The sequence below is a fragment of the Leptodactylus fuscus genome, chromosome 1, assembly GCF_031893055.1.
Source record: "Leptodactylus fuscus isolate aLepFus1 chromosome 1, aLepFus1.hap2, whole genome shotgun sequence".
NCBI classification, from domain to species: domain Eukaryota; kingdom Metazoa; phylum Chordata; class Amphibia; order Anura; family Leptodactylidae; genus Leptodactylus; species Leptodactylus fuscus.
This window is the reverse complement of record NC_134265.1, coordinates 185,658,334-185,680,914: the sequence shown is the minus strand read 5'-3', so window position 1 is coordinate 185,680,914 and position 22,581 is coordinate 185,658,334. Positions and strand designations below refer to the sequence as shown.

The window sequence follows — 22,581 nt, the reverse complement described above, 5'->3', positions numbered from 1 at the left end:
GTGTCAATTACATCTACGGAAAAATTCAGCGGTTCCCTATATGTACAATGGAAGCAGAAAGTCCGCTGTGTGATGTAATAAAAGCTTTGTCACATGGAACTTAGAGCTAGTTCACACGGGGCAAGTTGGCAGCGGATTTTGACGCGGAATCCGCCTCAAAATCCACTGCTCCCATTGACTTCAATGGGAGCCGCTCACTTCTTTTTTCCACTAGCTAGTAGCCGCGGCGTCCACGGAGCAAGGCTCCGGCCCATTCATTTGGGCCTAATCCATCACGGTATGCTGCGACGGGATGCCAGTGCACTGCAGCGGCATCCCGTTACGGCAGCAGTGACGGAATGTGTACACGTGGAACCCCATGTGAACTAGCCCTAAAAGGGATGAAGTTCATACAAGTCCTATTCAAACAGCTTACTGGTGAGGGTCTTGGGTGTTGGATCCCCACCAATTTCTTATCGATGACCTATCCTGAGTATAGGTCATCAATAAAAATAAGAAAATCCCTTTAAGCTAAAAATTTAATAGATGCATATGGACAAATCTGGTGGCTAATATACGCAGGGTCAGTACCAGTTTCCCATGGTAGGGATTCCGAAAACTGTGCAATGGATTGTGATGTGATGTAATATTGCGTATGAAAGTTGCATAAAAATAATGGGAGTAGAGGGGCCACACGGTGGCTCAGTGGTTAGCACTGCAGCCTTGCAGCGCTGGAGTCCTGGTGTTCAAATCCTGCCAAGGGCAAAAAAAAAACATCTGCAAGGAGTTTGTATGTTCTCCCCGTGTTTGCATGGATTTCCATCCCATATTCCAAAAAGACATACTGATAGGGAAAAAATGTACATTGTGAGCTCTATGTGGGGCTCACAATCTACATTTAAAAAAAAAATAAAATAAAAATAATGGGAGTAAACTCATAAAATGGGATTGATTGTTTTTACAGTTATGGATCTTTTTTTTTTTTTTTTTTGTAGATTGTGAGCCCCACATAGAGCTCACAATGTACATTTTTCCCTATCAGTATGTCTTTGGAATATGAGATGGAAATCCATGCAAACACGGGGAGATCATACAAACTCCTTGCACATGGTTTTCTGCCCTTGGCAGGATTTGAACACCAGGACTCCAGTGCTGCAAGGCTGCAGTGCTAACCACTGAGCCACCGTGTGGCCCCTTACAGTTATGGATCTTATGTTAACCATACAGTTATAAAGTTGTTGCAGCTCCTCCGTGCTCCATTCCTGATGCTGCCTACTTCAAGATACCTCATACCAATCGCCACCATATTGAGGAGACTATGTAGAGCAGGACGCTGTTTTTGGAGTGTTTTTGTTTTTTTTTTAAACCGCTTCGAAAAACGCCAGGCGGTTTTTCCCTCCTCTAAAGTGAATGGACCTTAAAAAAACGAACGCTAGCGGTCTCCATAGACCACCATTGTATGGAGGCGGATTTTGAGGCGAAATCTGCCATCAAAATCTGCCTCCTTGCCCCCGTGTGAACTAGCCCTTAAAGAGGACCTGCCTGTGTGAAAAATGGTGAAAGGTCCTCTTTAAGCCAAGGCCCCATTTAGCGGGCTGCAGTTTTTCCCACAATGTTTTTGCAGAAAGTCTGCAGAGTTTTCCTCTGCAGACTTTCTGCTTCACTTATACCTACTGTATATAGAAACTGATTTTGGAATTGGAGCATTTCCACTGTGGGTATTTTTCTGCAATATGTGGAATGGGAATCACTAGAATCCCATCCACTATGCAGGGACTGTAAAACGCAATGGTTTTTGACAATTTCATCAGTCTTTCATGGCCGGTACCAATGTTATCCCTTAAAATAAAACCGAAGTATAGGTGCACACTACTATTATTTACAGGTTATAATAATGTATTCAGAGGCAAAAGTTATTGTTTGTTGTTTTTGATATCATAAAAAGTTGTATAATTTTCCAATATACTTTCTGTATCGATTCCTCACGATTTTCTAGCTCTCTGCTTGATGATATTCGCTCTGTTTACTCCCAAGGGATAACAATCAGTCCATGGTCATGAGATGTACTGTCTATGGTCAAGTAATGAACACAGGTACACAGCTCATTACCAAGCAGATTGCTGATTACTGTCACTATAACGAGCTGTGCACATCACATGACCATGGACCATATATATTACATGACCATGGACTGTATATCACATGACCATGGACCATATATATCACATGCCCATGGACCATATATATTACATGACCATGGACTGTATATCACATGACCATGGACCATATATATCACATGCCCATGGACCATATATATTACATGACCATGGACTATATATCACATGACCATGGACTGTATATCACATGACCATGGATAGATGTTTATCTACTGGGGGTAAGTGGAGCAGCACACGTCTGTATTTCACCCCTGAAACATGGTCTGCATGTCAGCCAGATTTATCCAGATGAACTTCAGGCTGGGAATGAGACTCCTAGCAGTAAAGTTATCCATGATGCTAGGAGTCCCTGCCTCCCAGCAACATACCATCTTGTACTCTAATTGATACAGAACAGTATGTCGCTGGGTGGCAGGGACTCCTAGCATCATAGATAACTTTACTGCTAGAAGTCCCATTCCCAGCATGAAGACAGAAAGTATATTGGAAAATTGTACAACTTTTTATTATAAAAACCATAAGACTTGTCTCTCAATATTGGTCTGAAATTGGACAGATGCGAAATAGCTGTCTCTGTTAGGGGGTTCATCTGCATTATCTCCCCATGTTAAGAACTTGATCAAAGCTTTCCTCCATCATGCTTTTTACTTTTTGAAAGAAGAAAAAGTCCTATATGCAAAAGTAAACAAACATGACGGAAGAAAGCATCTGTCACGTGGTTTATATCATAGTCTAGGTTCACCGTCCTCCATTCCACTTGAAAAATGTAGAGAAAATCCCTGCAAGCAGGACTTTTCTCGCTGCATTTTTGAGCAGAAACCCGGCGGGTCTCCGTTTTTCGGGTTCCCAAGCAAACCTAAAGAACAGAAACCCCAACGCAGGTGGGGGAACAGACACAGACAGTGTGGGCTCCATCTGTCTATTACTACACTATTGTTAATGTCCGTTGCTGTCATCCTATAGCAGTTAACCTCCTATAACAGCAAGGCAACAAGTAGAGTGACAAGTAAAGAAAACAAGTGAAAAATCATAACAAAAAAAGAGGACATTTTCAGCTACAAATGTGTTCTTGGAGTATTACTAAGGAGTAGCATAATGCATATATTATTCCAGTATGCTTAATACTAGGGACTTACAATAATTACTCAGAAACATTATATTGAGAAAGAAAGACAAATGGTCTATTCTGTTTCCATGTTGTGGCCGCATTGCATTATGCTGTTGCCTCGGATATACTCCAGGTGGCGCTGCCCCCTCATTCTAAGCTCTTTGTATGGAGAAGCTGTGCTGTTGACCTATGAGCGCCTTCCTCCTTGCAGCCACGACAGCTCCTCCTTCTGGAGCACGGCTTCCTCGTCACTGCTGGCAATGAAAGCGGCTCAGCAAATAATGAAGGTGTTTGTGAGCAGAAGGCTGCCCCCAGAAGGGCACAAACTCCTAGCCCAAGCTGAAAAGTAAGTGACACATTTCCTGAGGTTACAGACAAGCCTCTTCGTTGGTGCCTTATATTATAGCTGTCTGTAGCTGTCTGCTAACACTTAGCTATGCTCCTTGAACTTTATTGCAGTGTGGCATTTCCAATTTGCTTGCATGGCACCATTCACTTATTATTGTACTCTCCATTGCGTACTGAGCTGCTGTAATCGCACACACTACACAGCCTACAACCCATATAATAGAGATGTCTTCTGACTCATAGTCTGCCATCCTATTAATGAGTGCCCGATGAATTTGTGCCAGTCTGAACCCCATATGTATCAAGTGTCGCCACCACTATTTCTGAAAAATGGGGCATGGCTTGTCACGTGGTAGTAAGGAAGACTACTTACTGAAAGAGGTGCTAAACTACACCACACTTGTCAAACATCATGTGCCATGTTCATGAATTAAAGAGAACCTTTTATGTCCTCCTCCACGTGTGGTTTATATACTGCTAGAAAGCCAGCGGTTTACTGAATTCAGCACCCTGTCATCTTTCACGTTATGTGCCTCGTCATTCACGTTACATGCAGGACTTTGTGTCCATACAAAAATAAAAAAAAAGGTTTCTAGGCGGACAGGCTGCATACGAACACCTTTAAAAACCCATCAGAAAGCAGCAGTAGTTCGTACGCCGCTTTACACAGGAAGCTGCAAACAGCATGTAAACAAACACAGAAGATGCTGCAGCAACCAGTGACACTCAGAAATCACTCCAATAACTGCTAAAGGTATATGGGTGTATTTACTAACCTGCCAGTAGCATTAACTGATGGGTTAGTAAATGGGTTTTTTTATTTAAAAAAAAAAAAAAAAAAGATTTTCTGCCTGGAAAACCCCTTTAATGCCCACGATCAGTGTGATCACTGAACGTAGGCATTAGCGCCTGGTCTTTGCTGCATAATACTAAGCTCCTGAGCGGCCGCCATATTTAAATACCTGACATCCACCATACTATTACAGCAGATAGCAGGAAGGGGATAAAAAAATTCACACAGTGCTGCTTCTTTTCTGGACATACTTTTATTGTATTAGGACTCATTGTATTAGAACTCTTTCACATAGCGAATGTGCAAACTAAAATGCTGTGTATGTACATGTTACAATTTTTCAAGTATAGACTTTAAAGGGAACCTGTCAGGTGTTTTTTTCACCCTAAACTGCCCCAGCATGTGCATCACGTAATACCGTTTCGTACTCCTCCTTACTACGCTTTCTGGTGCTTAAAGGTCAAGTTATCAACTCATAAAACATTGTTAGGCATCCGACAATGAAGAACATGCCAATCACTACACAGGTTGTGTTCACAGTATAACATTAGTGACAGGAGTCATGGACAAAATTTCTGTGTTGCCATAGCCTTAACCTGATGCAGGTATTGGCTGTGTGCCCCAGCCTCAAGGAGCAAATGAATAGTCTGTTCTTGAAGTTGATGTGTTGGAAGCAGATAAAATATGACAGCCTAAACCCGGCCATACACATTAGATTGTAGACTGCCATCGCTCGTCTGAAATGAACTATGGTTGGTTGTTGAAACGGCCAACTGTCCCAAACATATGAACAACCATGAACCTTACAATGACCATTCAACTACCCCAGATATTTGTGATATGCAAGTTGTTCAATTCTAATAAAGTTCTGAAAACAGGAAATGACGGACACTATGTGTGTGTGTGTAAATACAAACTCGTGCCACTGTATAAAAATTTCCCACAGGTCTGTCAGTGTAGCCCATACACAAAATGTCACAAATAGCAGAAAAAAACCATCACAACAGATTTTGGTTCTGACCAACTTTACCTGATAGTTGGCTGTATGGTACGAACTGTCATAGGTTTGTGAATATACAACCAACAGCAGAAATTCCAAAATCTGCCACTTTGTATGATGAGCTTGACCCCTTCTCAGCATCTGCTGGACTAGTAGATGGATGTCGGGTGCTTAAATATGTTTTATACTGTTTTTAATACTGTATAATACAGCAGAGACCTGGAACTATTGCCCGTGATCGGTACTCGCACTGATCGTGGGCATTAACACCTCTCGTGCCTCGGTCCAAGCTGACTGAGGCACCATTTTACCAGTGGTGCGTGGGTGCCACCATTTTGCCGGGGATTGCCAGCACCCTGCGCAAGCTCTGAGGCCAGTTTTCCATTACCATGACAGCCGGGAGCCTTTTCATTACCATGTAGCCAGCAATAGAAATGCCGTTTTTTTGCAATGCATTAGCATTGTAATGTTATTACATTAGTGATCAGATTCTCTGGGGTTCAAGGTTCCTAGGGGGTCTAATAAATGCTGAAATTTTTTTTAAAGAAGTAAAAAAATATAACCCCCCCCCCACTTATTAAAAGTTCAAATCATTCCCCTTTTCCTAGAACATATATAAAAGTACTTAAATACTGTGAAACATATACTCATTAGGTATCCATGTGTCTGAAAACGCCCTCTCTACAAATATTTACGATGTACGAGGTATCCATGTGTACGATAAACGCCATAGCGGGAAAAAAAATTCAAAAGTGCCAAACCACCGATTTTTCACTGTTTCGCCTCTGATAAAAATTTTACTAAAAAGTGATCAAAACAATAGCAATTCCCCAAAATGGTATAACTAAAAAGTACACCTGGTCCTGGAAAAAAGGACGACCTATGCATCCCTGTAGTTATAAAAAGTTACAGGTGTCAGAATATGTGAATTGTAGGGAAAAAAAATATTTTTGCACAGTTTTGGATTTTTCTTAAGGGGTTAAAATGTAAATTAAAGTATAAAAATGTGTTCCCCTCTTTTCTGAGAGCATAAAAAGATATGGTGTTTGGAACGCGGGAGAGTCAAAAACGTAAATCGAAAAATTCCAGCGGTGTTAAAGGGGTTGCACATGAGCACGTCAGCCAATCTATGCCTGAGCAATCATGCTTTGTTTAAAGGGATCCTATCATTCAGATTATACATTATTAAATAACTGCCCGTAGGGAGGCTTAAAATAATAAGTACTACATACTAACATTTCCGTTGGGCCAGGGACCTTTATTTAAAGGGATCCTATCATTCAGATAGAATTTTTTGTGACTAACACGTCGGAATAGCCTTAAGAAAGGCTATTTGTTTCCTACCTTTAGATGTCTTCTCCGCACCACCGTGCCGTAGAAATCCCGGTTTTCGCCGGTATGCAAATGAGTTCTCTTGCAGCACTGGGGGCGGGCCCCAGCGCTCAAACAGCAGTGAGGGCGTCCCCAATGCTGCAAGAGAACTCTCCAGCGAAGCCTCCATCTTCTTCAGGAACGTCCTCTTCATGTGTCTTCTTCCGACACAGGCGGTGAAACTTGTAGGCCTCGGGCAGAGCCGAATGCGCATGCTCACAAATCTACTTTCCATAGTGTAAACAATACAAATGGACAAGTAGGTTGGATTTCAAGGATTATTTCTGGTTTTTGCAAAATGCGGTTGGGATGTCATTAACCTTTTAAATATTTTCTAGCTCTATAAGCCATAATGTCTGTGGCAGTGATCTAAAATAATCTGAGCACCTTAAAGATATGAAATATATTTCTCTTCTAGCTGTACTGTTCAGCTGTGGGATTCGGATGATCCTGTGCCAAGGGCAGAACTGTTGAAGGGAGTCGCTGGGGCGCATGGCCTGCTTTGTCTCTTATCAGAAAAGATTGACAAAGAAGTCTTAGACACTGCTGGTAAGTTGTGGTTATACCTGTGTCAAAAAACTGAATGTACATTACTGGTTGGAATGTTGAAAATAGAGGCCTGGTTCATGGTTTCACCTAGGAATGGGGGGTATGTCAGAGTATGCTTAGTGCCATATTGGGACTGTATTCTGGCAGCAGTTGATATTACCAGCCTACACAGCTCATAATGCAGTAGTTGGTAGAGCTTTATACTGTATATAAAATTATACTAGAGACACATTGTTTCTGTTGTAGTGCTGTATTGCTAACATGTCTTTCATGTGTTTGGGAAATTTACTCTGAGACTTGGTTATAAAAGTTAAGTAGAGAATGGGATGTCCGAAAGAAACATCCTAAATCCAGTTTAATTCATGAAATATGGATATCTAGTTATTCTTCATTATTTAACATATCTTGACTACTTTCAGACAATAAAAATGTGTGTTTAAAAAAAATTCTACAAACATGTTCAATAATTTCATATCATAATTTTATTTCAACTTAAAGGGCCAAACCTCAAGGTTATCAGTACATTGTCTGTTGGTTTTGACCACCTAGCAATGGATGAAATTAAACAGCGGTATGTAGCTAAGTGTACAGGTCGTTTTGAAGACTTCTGTATTTACTTTTTGGTTTTGTTAATCGACTTCTGAGATGATCTGCTTTATGTTTTACTGTATGGTAACACTAAGATACATTGAATTTGGTTCTATGATAGAGGAATCAGAGTTGGTTATACTCCAGATGTTCTAACAGAAGCCACTGCTGAACTGAGCGTAGCATTACTGCTAGCCACCTGCCGTCGCCTCCCTGAAGCTATACAAGAAGTTAAAAAGTAAGTCATTTAAGCCACTGGGCCAGCATGGCGGTTTTAAGTTTATTTGCTGGCACGAGAATACAGCCTTTAATAATTTTTGCCCTACTTTTTCTTTTCAAGTGGAGGATGGAAATCTTGGTCACCTATGTGGTTGTGCGGCTATGGATTGTCTAACAGCACAGTGGGAATCATTGGTTTAGGACGAATAGGTAAATACTCTAAAATGTATCTTGCAAAAAGAACGGTGACCTATTATTACTGTACCTCTTAGCTTAATATTTAATTTCACTTTTTTATATTGCATATGTTTATGTTGCTAGTTCCAGCATAAATTACTATATTGATGATTCAATACTGAAGGAAATTTAGGGTAGGGCTGGGTGATTTGGGCCTAAATTAAAATCACAATTAGTTGAACCTTTGTTACACTATGTGTGAATACTCTGTGGACACCTATGGCTGATAGGGGAAATGCACAGCAGACAATAGTTACAGCAAAGAAGAGACGAACTTACAGTCAGTTGCAGCACAGCTGGGTAGCGTTCGGCCGGTAGTAAAAGGCAGGTTGTGTAGCACTAGAGGTTTTCCTGATGAGAGACTGAATCAATCAGGGGGAGCTCATGTGCAGCTGAGGGGATAAGCTGAAGGGCAACAGCCGGGAGGAAGACAGGTATCTAGATGCAGGTATGGTAGGAAATGGCAGAACTCTGGAACAAGAGAACCACAGGACTCTTCCCAATAGAGGCGGAGAGCTAGAGGCAGCCGAGACAAAGATCTGACTGATACTCAAGCAGGGAGGAACACAGGTGCATTCATTAATATAGCCTCAAGAGCAGGCAAGATGGCCACCGAAGCTATAGCGGCCATCTTACAACGAGGCAGACTTGCCCACAGACAGGTGAAACGTAAAAACAGAACTGGATCCTTACACTACCCCCACCTTAGGAGTGGCCTCCGGACACCCTATGGGCCGGCTTACCGGGATGTCTTCGGTGGAACCTGGACACCAGACGGGGAGCATTTATATTATCAACAGGTTCCCAAGAATTTTCTTCAGGCGGGTACCCTTCCCACTTGACCAGATACTGTAATTGGTTCCTATGGATTCTAGAATCCAGAATCTCTTCCACCAAAAATTGTTCCTCACCATCAATAAATACTGAATCGGGTGGTTGGGCAGCGCGTCCCGGGAACGGATTAGGGATAGCAGCCTTCAATAGGGAAACATGGAATACTGGATGGATTTTCATGGTGTTGGGGAGCTTTAATCTAACGGCCACTGCACTGATGATGGCACTTATCTTAAATGGTCCTACAAATCTTTGCCCCAGCTTCGGGGAGGGTACTCTCAGTTTTAAATTTTTTGTAGAAAGCCAGACTAAGTCTCCAACTTTGAATATGGGTTCTGGTCTGCGGGACTGATCCGCTGATCTCTTATATCTCTCCTGAGCTGCAGTCAAGGTTTCCTTCAACACTTCCAAGTTTTGCTGAATGATTGCCACACGTTCCGTAACTGCCGGTATGGTGACATCACTTGGCAGCCTGGGAAAAACTTTGGGGTGGAACCCCAGATTGGCATAGAAGGGTGACACCTTTGTAGAAGCACTCTGGGAATTGTTATAGGAGAATTCTGCCAGAGGAAGGAGATCCAGCCAATCATCCTGCAAATGACTGATGAAACAACGCAGGTACTGTTCCAAAGTCTGATTGGTCCTCTCGGTCTGGCCGTTTGACTGCGGATGGTAGGCAGAGGACAAGCGGACTTTAATGTCTAATGCTGAACAAAATCCTTGCCAGAATCTCGCCATGAATTGCGCTCCTCGATCTGAAATGACTTCGTCGGGGACCCCGTGCAGCCGAAAGACATTTTGAATAATTAATTCCACAGTGTCTTTAGCAGTTGGTAGTCTGGGGTAAGGTATAAAGTGGGCAGCCTTCGTTAATCGATCAACCACAACTAGAATGGTATTCATACCCTTAGAGATAGGTAATTCGACAATAAAGTCCATAGATATGGATCCCCATGGACGAGAAGGCACTGGCAGAGGTTGTAGCAATCCAGTCGGAGCAGACCGAGGTGTCTTACATCTGGCACAGATGACACAAGAACGGACATAGTCTTTAACATCCCTCTGATACCCAGGCCACCAGAAGAATCGTGAGAGGAACTCCTGAGTCTTCTGCACCCCTTTATGACCTGCCACCTTGGAGTCATGCATCAGTCTTAGTACTCTTAGTTTGGCAGACTTAGGCACGTAGAGGCATTGGCCTTGGAACCATACTCCATTTTTAAAGGTCAGATGAACGTCATTAGCCGGCTGGGACAAGAGAGGATCAGTGACATAGGCTTCCTTAAAGGCGTTAATTAAGTCTTCATTCTGTATCACTCCCACCACATTGGCGTCGGGTACTATAGTCTCAAATGAGGGAGCCGAATCCGATTCGGTAGAGAACATCCGGGAAAGGGCGTCAGCCTTGCCATTACGGGAGCCCGGTCGATAGGAGATGATAAAATTAAATTGGTTTAGAAATAGGCTCCAGCGAACCTGTCGGGGAGAAAGACATCTTGCGGATCGGACAAACTCCAAATTACGGTGATCGGTGAGTACGACAATCTGCTGAGAAGCCCCCTGCAAATGATGCCTCCATTCTTTGAACGCGGAGATGATCGCCAACAGTTCCTTGTTTCCGACATCGTAATTCCTCTCAGCAGAAGATAACTTTCGGGAGAAGTATGCACAAGGGTGCAAGAGACCCTTCTCTCCTGTTCTCTGAGATAAGACAGCTCCCACGGCACTGTCTGAAGCGTCCACCTCTATTATAAATGCCAACTCCGGATCAGGATGTATTAATACTGGGGCGGATGTGAACCTTGACTTAAGGCGAGTAAATGCCTCCTGGGCTTGGGGTGTCCAACGGAACACTGTCCCCTTCTTGGTAAGTTGGGTAATGGGACTGACAATCTCTGAGAAGTGCTTAATAAAGCGCCGGTAAAAGTTGGCAAAGCCTATGAAACGTTGTACCTCTCGGGTATTCTTCGGGACCGGCCAATCCATGATTGCTTGGATCTTACTGATATCCATATACAATCCTTGTTGTGAGATTACATAGCCCAAAAACTGGATCTCAGTCTTGTGGAACTCGCATTTTTCGAGTTTAATGTAAAGTTGGTTTACTCGTAGGCGGTCCAGAACAATCTTCACATGTTCCTCATGTTCTTGTAGAGAGCTGGAAAAAATAAGGATATCGTCCAAATACACCACCATGAACTGATCCAAGAGATCCCGGAAGATGTCATTAACCAAATGTTGGAAAGCAGCTGGGGCATTGCATAGACCAAACGGCATGACCAGATATTCAAAGTGTCCGTACCGACACCGAAAGGCAGTTTTCCACTCGTCTCCTTTTCTAATCCGCAGTAAGTTGTATGCTCCTCGAAGATCTAATTTGGAAAAAATCTTGGCATGGCGAACTCGTTCCAGAAGTTCGGGGATTAGAGGAAGTGGATAACGGTTTTTAACAGTGATTTTGTTGAGTTCCCGATAATCTATGCAGGGTCTGAGGGACCCGTCCTTCTTTTTCACAAAAAAGATTGGAGCACCTGCTGGAGATGAGGAAGGACGAATAAACCCCTTTGCCAGGTTTTCATCAACGTAGTCCTTGAGGGCCTTTAACTCCGGCCCGGCTAGAGGATAGATGTGGCCAAACGGTATTGCTGCACCGGGCAAAAGCTCAATTGGACAGTCATATGGCCGGTGTGGTGGAAGTTTATCTGCATTCTTCTTGTCACTCACGTCCAAGAAGTCAGAATAGACTGATGAAAAAAGGTTAGAAGGATTGTCAGGAACAGATGTGACCGGGCAAATGGCTGACTTCTTCTTTGCAGGGAAGCGTAACTCTCTAGTTTCCCAGTTGATAGCTGGGTTCTGCTTTTTCAACCATGGGAGGCCTAGGATTACTGGAAAATGAGGAGAGGAGATAAGCATGAAGGATAGTTCTTCCTGATGATCAGGCGGCATGGATACCCTTAGGGGTCTGGTTTCCTGATCTATTGGCCCCGATACCAGGGGGGAACCATCCACAGTCTCCATAAGCACGGGTGAGGCCCTATGTTGGGTTGCGATACCATGTTCTTTAGCAAAGGCCAGATCCATGAAGTTGCCACTAGCTCCGGAATCCACCATTGCTGAGGTGGAAATCCAACGAGTGTTGGTCCAAATCTGAATTGGCAGGAGGCAATGGGTCTCCTTCTTCCTCTTCTCCAGGTGTGAAGCCACCGACGACAGGGTCTGAATAACTGCATTCAAAGGCTGTGACGCTTCTGAGGCTTCTGATTCACAGTCAGACAAATCTCCTTCGGCCACGGCTGCGACAGTCCTGCGAGGTCGATTCGGGCAATTTATGAGGAAGTGACCGGACTCCCCACAATAGAGACATAGACCGTCACGCAGCCGGCGTTCTCTACGAGCATTACTCTCAGACCTCTGTACAACATCTAGTTGCATTGGCTCAGTCTCCTGTGGGGGCCTATTAGAAGGTTCCTTGGGAAATGCAGGAGAAAATGCTGGTGGGCTGTCCCTGCGATTCATTGCTGCCCATCTCTCTTGTCTTCGTTCGGATAAGCGGATATCAATCCGTATGCAATGGTGTACATACTCTTCAAACTTGGAGGGAGCCTCAGAACGGGCCAGTTCGTCCTTAATGGCGCTGGATAATCCTCTCCTGAACAACGGTAGTTGCGCCTCAGATTTCCAAGTCCCCAGACTCAGCGGCCTCCATCTTGTGGGCTTGAGTATCCTGTTACACTATGTGTGAATACTCTGTGGACACCTATGGCTGATAGGGGAAATGCACAGCAGACAATAGTTACAGCAAAGAAGAGACGAACTTACAGTCAGTTGCAGCACAGCTGGGTAGCGTTCGGCCGGTAGTAAAAGGCAGGTTGTGTAGCACTAGAGGTTTTCCTGATGAGAGACTGAATCAATCAGGGGGAGCTCATGTGCAGCTGAGGGGATAAGCTGAAGGGCAACAGCCGGGAGGAAGACAGGTATCTAGATGCAGGTATGGTAGGAAATGGCAGAACTCTGGAACAAGAGAACCACAGGACTCTTCCCAATAGAGGCGGAGAGCTAGAGGCAGCCGAGACAAAGATCTGACTGATACTCAAGCAGGGAGGAACACAGGTGCATTCATTAATATAGCCTCAAGAGCAGGCAAGATGGCCACCGAAGCTATAGCGGCCATCTTACAACGAGGCAGACTTGCCCACAGACAGGTGAAACGTAAAAACAGAACTGGATCCTTACAACCTTTTACACTGATTACAATTAATGAACTATTATTTTAGGATCCCCCCCTACACACACACATTTTTTTTTTAATAGTAATTTTTATTGAAAAAAGATTTTTTTTCCAAACAGAGTACAAAAACCAAGTAGAGAAGTAACATCAGTGAAGGGGACAAGGGAGGGAAGACAACCACAAAGTACAGGGATTGAACAGAAAGGGAAGAGCTGGGAGGGAGAAGGGAGAAAGTCAAAGATCAGAGACCCTGTAGGATACAATACGTGTCCCAAGGGGCCCAGGTAGGTTGGAAAGCTTCCAGGGTATTATTAAGGCGGGCAGTCAGAAATTCAAGGCACCACACATCCTTAATTCTAACCAGGAGCTCCAGACCAGATGGAGGAGTCACACTTTTCCAATGAGGCTCTTTGCAGCAGTGCAAAGATGCAAGTAGAGTCTGGATGCCTTTTTAAATTTTTATTAATTTTATAGTTTTACAAAATGACAACAAACAAAAAAAGAACATGAAGACAATCAAATAGTGGCATTAAGCTCAGGACTAAGTCTCCTGGCTGGGGACAAAAGGCACTTATCCAGGCAAAACTAAGCCTAACTACCAAGTAAGTCCATAATAAGGATACACAGCTGAAGAATGCCCCCAATGTGGGAAAGCAGGGGGTGACCATTGCCGGGGACCAAGCCATTCCTACTGGAGATGGTGGCAAGAAAGTGGGTAGTGGAAGAAGCAGACAATTGGAAGTGAGGTAACCTAGCCTGCCTGCTAAACAAAATAAGTCAGTTAAAGGCAATAGTAAACTGACTGCAATAAACAACGTCAGAACATACCAAAAGTCAAACCTAGAAAGAAATGGGAGAGTTACACACAGCAGTAATCATGGACATGGGGGTCCACCTCGGGGCCAAAGATCGAGAGGAGGGCAGATGGTGTCTCTCAGGCTTTTGAGTACTCCAAATTTGAGTAAAGGGGGGGAGCTCCCAATCAGATAGCCCCGGGAGTGGAATGTCCAATGACACAGAAGGGACGCAGGTCTGCATAGGAGAACAGAGTGGGTGAGTGACCATTTAATCTTGCAGTCAAAGTGAAGGGAAAACCCTAGCGGTAGAGGATTTGGTAGTCAGTTAGGAGATGAAGGAGTGGACGGAGGTGTCCTCTCTTTTGCAAGGTGATCCAGGAACGGTCATGGTAAAGCTGCAATTTAACTCCATTAAAGTCTATCCTTGAGGCGTCGGGCTTTGGAGAGGGTGAGTTCTTTCAAAGCAAAGTCATGAACACAACAGATGACGTGGTACAGGGCTCTATGAGCATGGTCAAGTTTAATTTTATGAGTAGGGGGTTCCTATAGAATGGTGTTGAAAATTACCTCCAGGTTGATATGCAGGTGCTCCTCTAGTAGAGCCTCAGGTAGACCTTTAATCCTAATATTGTTGCAGTGCCCCCTTTCGTCTAAGTCCTCAAGATGATGCTGCATTTCCTGGGCAGCCTGGCATTGGAAATGAGCAGAGTCCTGAAGTTGGGAGAAGTAGGCTAAGTTCTGATCATGATCCTCCTCAAGGGTATCTAACCTGGATGCAACATGTTGAAGGTCTTTCCACAAGGCTGAAATTTCTGTGCGGCACGTATCAGTGTCTTCAGCAACTAATTACTGAAAGGCCTGTCTTTTTGGCAAGTGCACAAGTAGCAACGTTTTTAAAAGTTTTTCCTGATGGATAACCTGTTTAATAGCAAATGTGTAAATCTATCTTGTTTTCCTTCTTCTGAATCCCTTTCCCCATCCACTCTCTTTTCTCTTTTTCTTACTTTTTTATTATACTCCTTTCTCTTCTTCGCATGGTTATCAGCTCTGACTCCATTGGAGTTAGTAGCATACAAACCTCTGTTTCATTATTCCTTTAAAAACATACATATAACAACTGTTCAGGCAACATGTGGTGGGGAGCTACACACAGACACTGTCATATTTGTTACCTTGAGTTGTGCTGTACCAATAAACTTCTATTGCACATGAATCTGTCTTGTTTTCCCCTTCCTCAGGAATGGCTATTGCTCAACGCCTTAAACCTTTTGGAGTGAAAAGGTTCTTATACACAGGTCGTAATCCTCATCCTGAACGTGCAGCAGAGGTTAATGCTGAATATGGTAACTTTATCAACATTTATCTATATTCTCTCCATGGTCTCTCTTGTTGTTTTTGGTCGTAACATATAACATGCTTCAGAAATAGCAATCTTCTTTTTTTTTTATATTTACTTAGTGTCTTGTGAAAAGCTTACAGAGGATTCGGATTTTGTCATTGTGTCTTGCTCTTTAACTCCTCAGACTGAGGGGATGTGCAACAAGGATTTCTTTAGCAGAATGAAGAAAACATCAGTGTTCATTAACATAAGTCGGTAAGTTAGTATTGCCAACTATTCAGCCTATGATAGAACACTATGAAAAATAAGTATCTTTCTATGCACTTACATATGTTGCAGAGAAATGATGAAACTAGGGATTTAATCAAATCCCAGATGTTAAAATAACAACTCTGTGGGGTCATTTCCCTAAAGAAAGTCAGTGATTTGATCAAATCACTGAACTGTTTTAGTGAAATAATGAAATAACACAAGTCAGGACTCGTACAGCTCTATGTTTCGCTTGTTATCACTCCCCCTTTATCTCACCGCTCCTCTCTGGCGTCCATGCCGGCCAGCGCGCCGCGCTTCTGATGTGACGCACAAGAAAAATAGGTTCAGATATAGAAAACAAAAAATCATACTCTAACCGAATTTGTATCTGAAGAACAGTTTAATGAAACTATAAGGACATGTTTTGAACAAGCGACAGATAAAACCTTTGTGGACTCGCAAAAGGGTAGAAAAAGCTTCACAGTCATTGAACAAATTGAAAATAGCCATACTACTAAAACTACAACGGACACAGACACAGGACTATTATGGTAGAAAAATTACGATGTTATGGAAGTAGATACTAAAAAAATATCAGCTTAAGAACCGATTTCTTTTGTTAATTAGTTTTGAATAAATAATTTCTGTTTCAATGACTATTGTTGTATTACCTACTCTACATTTAATAATGCTGCTTTACTAAATAAATACTTTTCATATCTAAACAATATTTCATCATTTCACTAAAACAGTTCAGGGATTTGATCAAATCATTGACTTTCTTAAGGGAAAAGACCCCACAGAGTTGTTATTTTAACATCTTCCGGGATTTGATCAAATCCCTAGTTTCATCATTTCCCTGTGAGATATATATATATATATATATATATATATATATATATATATATATATATATATATATATATATATCCAAATAAATGATCATAGTAAACAGAAGTAGACTATATTTTTTGTTCTTTCTTCCAAATGTGGACACACTGATTCACAAGTTAAAATCTAAATAAGGATGTTGGATGTTGTACTTTTAACAAAACAGAACTATTGGTGGCTTTCATATATTAAAATATATTAAAAGTCAAACAGATTTACTAATCCTGCCTAATTTTACTTTGATTAGACAATCATAAATTGTATCGGGTTTATCACCCTGGCTGATACTGGAAGAGAAATCTGCTGCATCTCCAGACCATCTAATTTACGTTTATACCACTGTGAGAAGGTGACAGGCAGAGTGCTGGAGTCCCGCTATATCTCTCCAAGGTTTCTGACTTATGTGTGTTCAGTGCGGGTCTGGAGTAGGCCTCAACCCAGGTGTAGGGCTGGTCCTAGGCTCATTACTGGGCCATAAAAGGCTGCAGAGCCTGCACTTCAGGGCAGATCCAGAGAGCAAAAGGGAGTGCCTGTGTCTGTCCTGACACTGTGAGATGGCATTGTGCTATTTTTGGTTGATTTAAGTGACTGGTAACAAGCCCCATGTACAGTTAGCATTTATTATTTAGTGCTCAGACGAGCAGCACTTATATATGTTGCAAGGGAAATGATGAAACTAGGGATTTAATCAAATCCTGGAAGATGTTAAAATAACAACTCTACACAGATTTTAATCATCACAGCGTAGGGATACTAGTTTGGCAGGGTGAAAGACTATAGACCAGGGTCAGGGGATAATAACACGCCTTAGGGAGTGGACACCTTTACAGGCGTATGGAGACTCACCCTCTACGCTGTGCTGATGAGAGCCAACAGATCGAAACAGCACTGTCCACAGCTGGGAATCTGTTCCTTTTGGAATAGAAATGCTAATTTGGCAATAATCCCCGCATTATGTTATTAGGTTTATTGAAAAAAGTCATGCATTATGTTATGGGGGCTGTCCTAAGAGACAGCAAACAGAGGCACTGTTTTCCTAATTACATTCTGGAAAACAGATTTGCATATATTTCCCATAATCCCCCAGTGGAGCGAAAATGGCCTGAAAGTCTCCATATGCCTGTAAAGGTGCCCGCTCCCTAAGGAGTGTTGTTATCCCCTGACCCTTTGCAGTGTGATGGACATGTCCCTCTGATATACTATCTAACTGCTGGCATCACAGGGTTTGGATCTAGTACAATGACTGCATGACTAGATAAGGCTGCTCCTCTCCCATAGTTAAGGCAGAATTGCATATCTGCCACTTAGAGAGTTACCTCTTTCCTCCAGTGGACCGATTTATATCATTTACTGCAAAAATTTACTTCACTGAGTTGTAGCTATAAAAAAAACCCATATGATTAGTTAAAAACACAGTCCACTGTTGTAGGTGGTATAAAATGGGATATACAACTATTTAAAGTGACACTCCCCTCCTCCCTTTCTCTTTGGCAACTGGTACATTTGTACATATTGGCAATGCTCAGTGAGTATGGGTGCATTGGACATACTATCCCTGGCAATACTTTGTTAGAGCATTGCTAGGGATGAGATCTAAAGTACAGTATATTACAAAAATGTTCACCACCCTCCTACATACATACAAAAAAAAAGTGGGACACCACTTATACTTTAAAGGCATATAGTAAATATAATAAATATTGAATCCAACCATATATGTTGGTCCCACACATTTTCAAACAGCAGGCAATAGTGTCATGTGAACAGCTTTTAATTCTGGAAAATGTTACTTTATGTGCTTTTCATAATATCAAAGCATTTTTCAGTTTTTTTTGGACTATACAGTGTAAATATGCTAACAGTTTGTGGGTAACACTTTCAGAGGCTCTGCTGTAAATCAAGAAGACTTGTACCAGGCGCTGGTCACTGGGCAGATTGCAGCTGCTGGTTTAGATGTAACAACTCCTGAACCACTGCCAACAAACCACCCACTCCTCAGCCTAAAGAACTGTGGTAAATTAAGTTTTTTTAACTTTTGGTTGGAATACATATGACTTAGTTTTATAAGTGCCATTGGTTTACATTTAGAACTGTGTATAGTAATTTTATGAAAGTCACAACACCAGTGAGACTCATTTTTTATGGCTTGGATAAAGCAAGTCTGTTTGCAAGAAATTCATAATCAAAGTTATCCCAGTACTTTGTTGTGCTCTTTACACACTTTCCAAATATGCCTTTGTTATTCAGTTTTGTAATTCCACTATAAAGAAAATAGCTGTTTTATTTGTATGCAAATTAGACAAAAAGGACTTTTGGGGAATGTATCTTTCCCAGGCTTCATTTTCCACTGTAGATTAATTCCTTTACTACTGCTTCTTAGCTGCAGTAAGAGCTGGGTGTCAGGGTAGGTATCTACAGCTCAGAGCAAGACCCAAGAAAGAGAAGAAACACCCCAAAAGCCCTTTTCACCTACCGTATATACTCGAGTATAAGCCGACCCAAATATAAGCCGAGGCCGCTAATTTTACCACAAAAAACTGGGAAAGCTTATTGACTCGAGTATAAGCCGAGGGGGGAAATGCAGCAGCTACTGGAAAATTTAAAAAATTAAAATGGGCAGAGTTTTTGAGTGCAGTAGTTGCTGGGAAAGGGGAGGGGGTGTTTTGGTTGTCTGTCTGCCCCTTCCCTGAGCTTGAGGACTGGGGTTTTTCCCCCCAACTTGGAATTCAGCCTGCCTGAATATAGGGTATCTGCGGTGCTCCTATTAACCCCTTCCTGACAGAACAGGAGCACTGCACATACCCTATATTCAGTAGACCGGGCACTCTCAGACACAGGGATACCTAATGTGTATGTGTTTCACAGTCAGTTTCTACTTTTATATGTATTCTAGGGAAAGGAGGGATTTAGAACTTTTACTTACTTTATTTTTTTTATTATATTTTTTAAATTCTTTTAAAGCTTCTTTTTTTTCACTATTTTATGGGAGATTCTATACATTACTATTGCTGCTGGTCATAGACACCCCCCCCCCCCCCCTTCTTAAAAAAAAAAAAAAAATTTTTTTTTTTGCTTGACTCGAGTATAAGCCGAGGGGGGTTTTTTCAGCACAAAAACTGTGCTGAAAAATTCGGCTTATACTCGAGTATATACGGCAATTTGCTTATGAATAAAATAGCTACTTTTTTTGAAAATTGAGCTGCAATTCTAAATAACAAAGGCATGTTTGCAAAGTGTGTAAGGAGCACTACAAAGTACTGTCATTTTACAAGTTTCCTGTTGACAGACTCCCTTTATGTCAGGTTGCAAACCAATCATCCCCTGTTCTGCTGCTGGAGCCCTCGGTCACATAATACTGTGTAATGACAACATATGCTAGTATTATGTGATTTATGAGACTGAGAGTTGTGCTTGCCCCCCCCCCCCATTTGCGTTAGGTTATTAGTAGCTGTGTGCAGTCATATGATTGCTGACACCCAAGACAAAAAGGAAGAGGAAGCCAAGTTGCTCTTTTTTATTAACTTTTAAGGCATGTGATCACATGTCTCCTGTCGAATAAAAAGGTGTGTACAAAAGAGAGACAGCAGTGGTATAGAACTGGAAGGGGTATGCTGGAACTTGAAAACTTTCACTGCATCATGGTGAAAGACTAAGTCCCTCCTTCACTCAAAAGGAACAGCAGCGGCACAGGTGGTTGAATGGGGTTACGTAAATATAATTGGATAATTCACATGTTTGGATCAAGTATAGGACAATGGCATGGTAAGTCCCTAGATAACCCCTTTAAGAAAGGGATCCGAAACTGTATGTTGATACCTATTTTTAGGACATGTCATCAATATTAGATTTGTGTGGCTTCAACGCTGGACACCCCCACAATTAGCTGTGTTGTACAGTATACAGAGCTGGAAGCAGATGGCTCAATAGGCTGAGTAGTAGCGGTTCTGGGTACTACTCCTCGTAGTGTGGCAATAGTGTGATGGACATGTGATGGACATGTGCAATAGTGTGGCATAGGCACTGCACAGTGTAAAGTGCTATCTGCATTTGACTCCAAGCACTGTGCAGATTCAGCAGCCACTAGAGCTGATCAGTGTGACCTAAGTATAGGCCATCAATATCAAGTCTTGGATAACTACTTTAAAGATAACAGATTTTCTTTTTCTTTTTAGTTATTTTACCCCATATTGGAAGTGCCACCTACAGTACACGGAACACCATGGCTATACTTGCTGTAAATAATCTACTTAACGGCCTCACTGGACAGAAGATGCAAAGTGAACTGAAGATCTGATGATGTCAGCCCTCTGAAGTAAAATATATAGAGATGGTAACCAAGTGGTTGCAGCATGTTTATAGGATGGCTTTTAGTTACAATTTGTAACATTATTAAACACACTCAGAACTAAGCTGTAAGTCTGGCTAGTTAACTGTGTTCATAGTGAGGAATATTTGATTCACTACAATGGGAATATAGCTAACATGAACATTTAGGAAAGTGATCAGATGAACTGCACTAGTGAACATTTAAAAGGGTTGTCCAGAATTAGAGAAAATGGCTGCATTTTTCCAAAAACAGTACCACACTTGTGCATAGGTTGTGTGTGTTACTTTATGTCTGCAGAACCAAACACAACCAATGGGCAGACGTGGTGCTGTTTGTAGAGGAACGAAGCCATGTTTAGTTTCTTATTCTGTTTAAAACAATGTGATACGCGCGATCACAGGAATAGGGAAAAAAGCAGCCCATTCATTTCAATGGGGAGCGCACGTATGCTGGCTCCCATAGAAATGAATGGGATCTGCTTTGTACGCGCTCATTCTGAACATGTTTTACGTTCAGAAAGAGCTTAGCGTATACTCAGTGTGAATGCACCCTTAAATATAAAACGTGACTTTATGTAAATGAACAGTTTTTCTGGGGGTCACCCTATTCTGATGCCTAAAACTTTTTTACTGTGGATAGAGATTTGTAAGGGCTCTTTATTTTCGGAGCAAGTTGTACTTTTTGGGAAAATAAATAGCGATCATGGCATCCAGGGGGTTAAATCGCTGGAGTCAGAGTATTTTGCAACTCCAGTGGCTAGTCCCGGGCCTTGGTTGTGTAACATAAAAGACCTTAGTAATGTCTGAAGTAATGTCACAGCATTACAGCATCATACTACTACACGTTCAGTGCAACTTAATAGTGTGTTGCTGAGAGAGAAGGGGTTAAATTTTTGCATTGTAGTGTATGCCTTCTCAAAACATATAATTGGTACACATTTTCCATACAGTGTTTAGACTTATTCAGCTACTTATCTAATCCACATTATGGTAAGAACCACTCCACAAAGTAGAAACAATAGTCAATCATTATTTTAAAGTGTAACTTTATGAAGAGAAAAGTGGGGGGCACTCACCCAATTGAAGAAAGCTTTTCTTAAAATTTTCCTTTTATTGAAACATAGTAATTAAAGCAATCCCGGGAAGGAGAAGCGACATACAGAGGCGTGGGCAATGACCATTTCGCACCAACACAGGTGCTTTCTCAAGCCTGGTATGGGACACATTCTCTTTTGTGTTTTTTCATTGCAAACAAAATAAATGAAGATAATAATACCATAGCATTGTGCTTGCAATCATTTTCTGGAAGAAAATGAGTATTATCTGACAGAATTGTAGGGGTGCCAATACTTTTGGCCAACACTGTAAGACCCTGTCTTATTTTCGGAGAAACACGGTACATAACTTTATTATTTATTCTTAGAGCACTATTAATTCCATGATGCTTTACATTTAAGGGTTTACATACAATACACAACACAGGTACAATACATAGAGTTACCAACTAGTACAGTGGGATATAGGAACTTTCCTCTTTACAGT

At 42.0% G+C, this 22,581-nt stretch overlaps 1 protein-coding gene across 1 annotated transcript; it reads left to right on the top strand.

Moving 5' to 3' along the window:
* The first annotated feature begins 3,502 nt into the window (after positions 1 to 3,502).
* Positions 3,503 to 21,122, top strand: GRHPR (glyoxylate and hydroxypyruvate reductase). Its single transcript, XM_075280382.1, has 9 exons — positions 3,503 to 3,610; positions 7,195 to 7,325; positions 7,824 to 7,896; positions 8,035 to 8,151; positions 8,254 to 8,342; positions 15,470 to 15,574; positions 15,690 to 15,825; positions 18,596 to 18,726; positions 20,886 to 21,122. Exons 1-9 carry the CDS (start codon positions 3,525 to 3,527, stop codon positions 21,005 to 21,007), a joined length of 990 nt encoding a protein of 329 aa, XP_075136483.1. The 5' UTR covers positions 3,503 to 3,524; the 3' UTR covers positions 21,008 to 21,122.
* Positions 21,123 to 22,581: the final 1,459 nt, after the last annotated feature.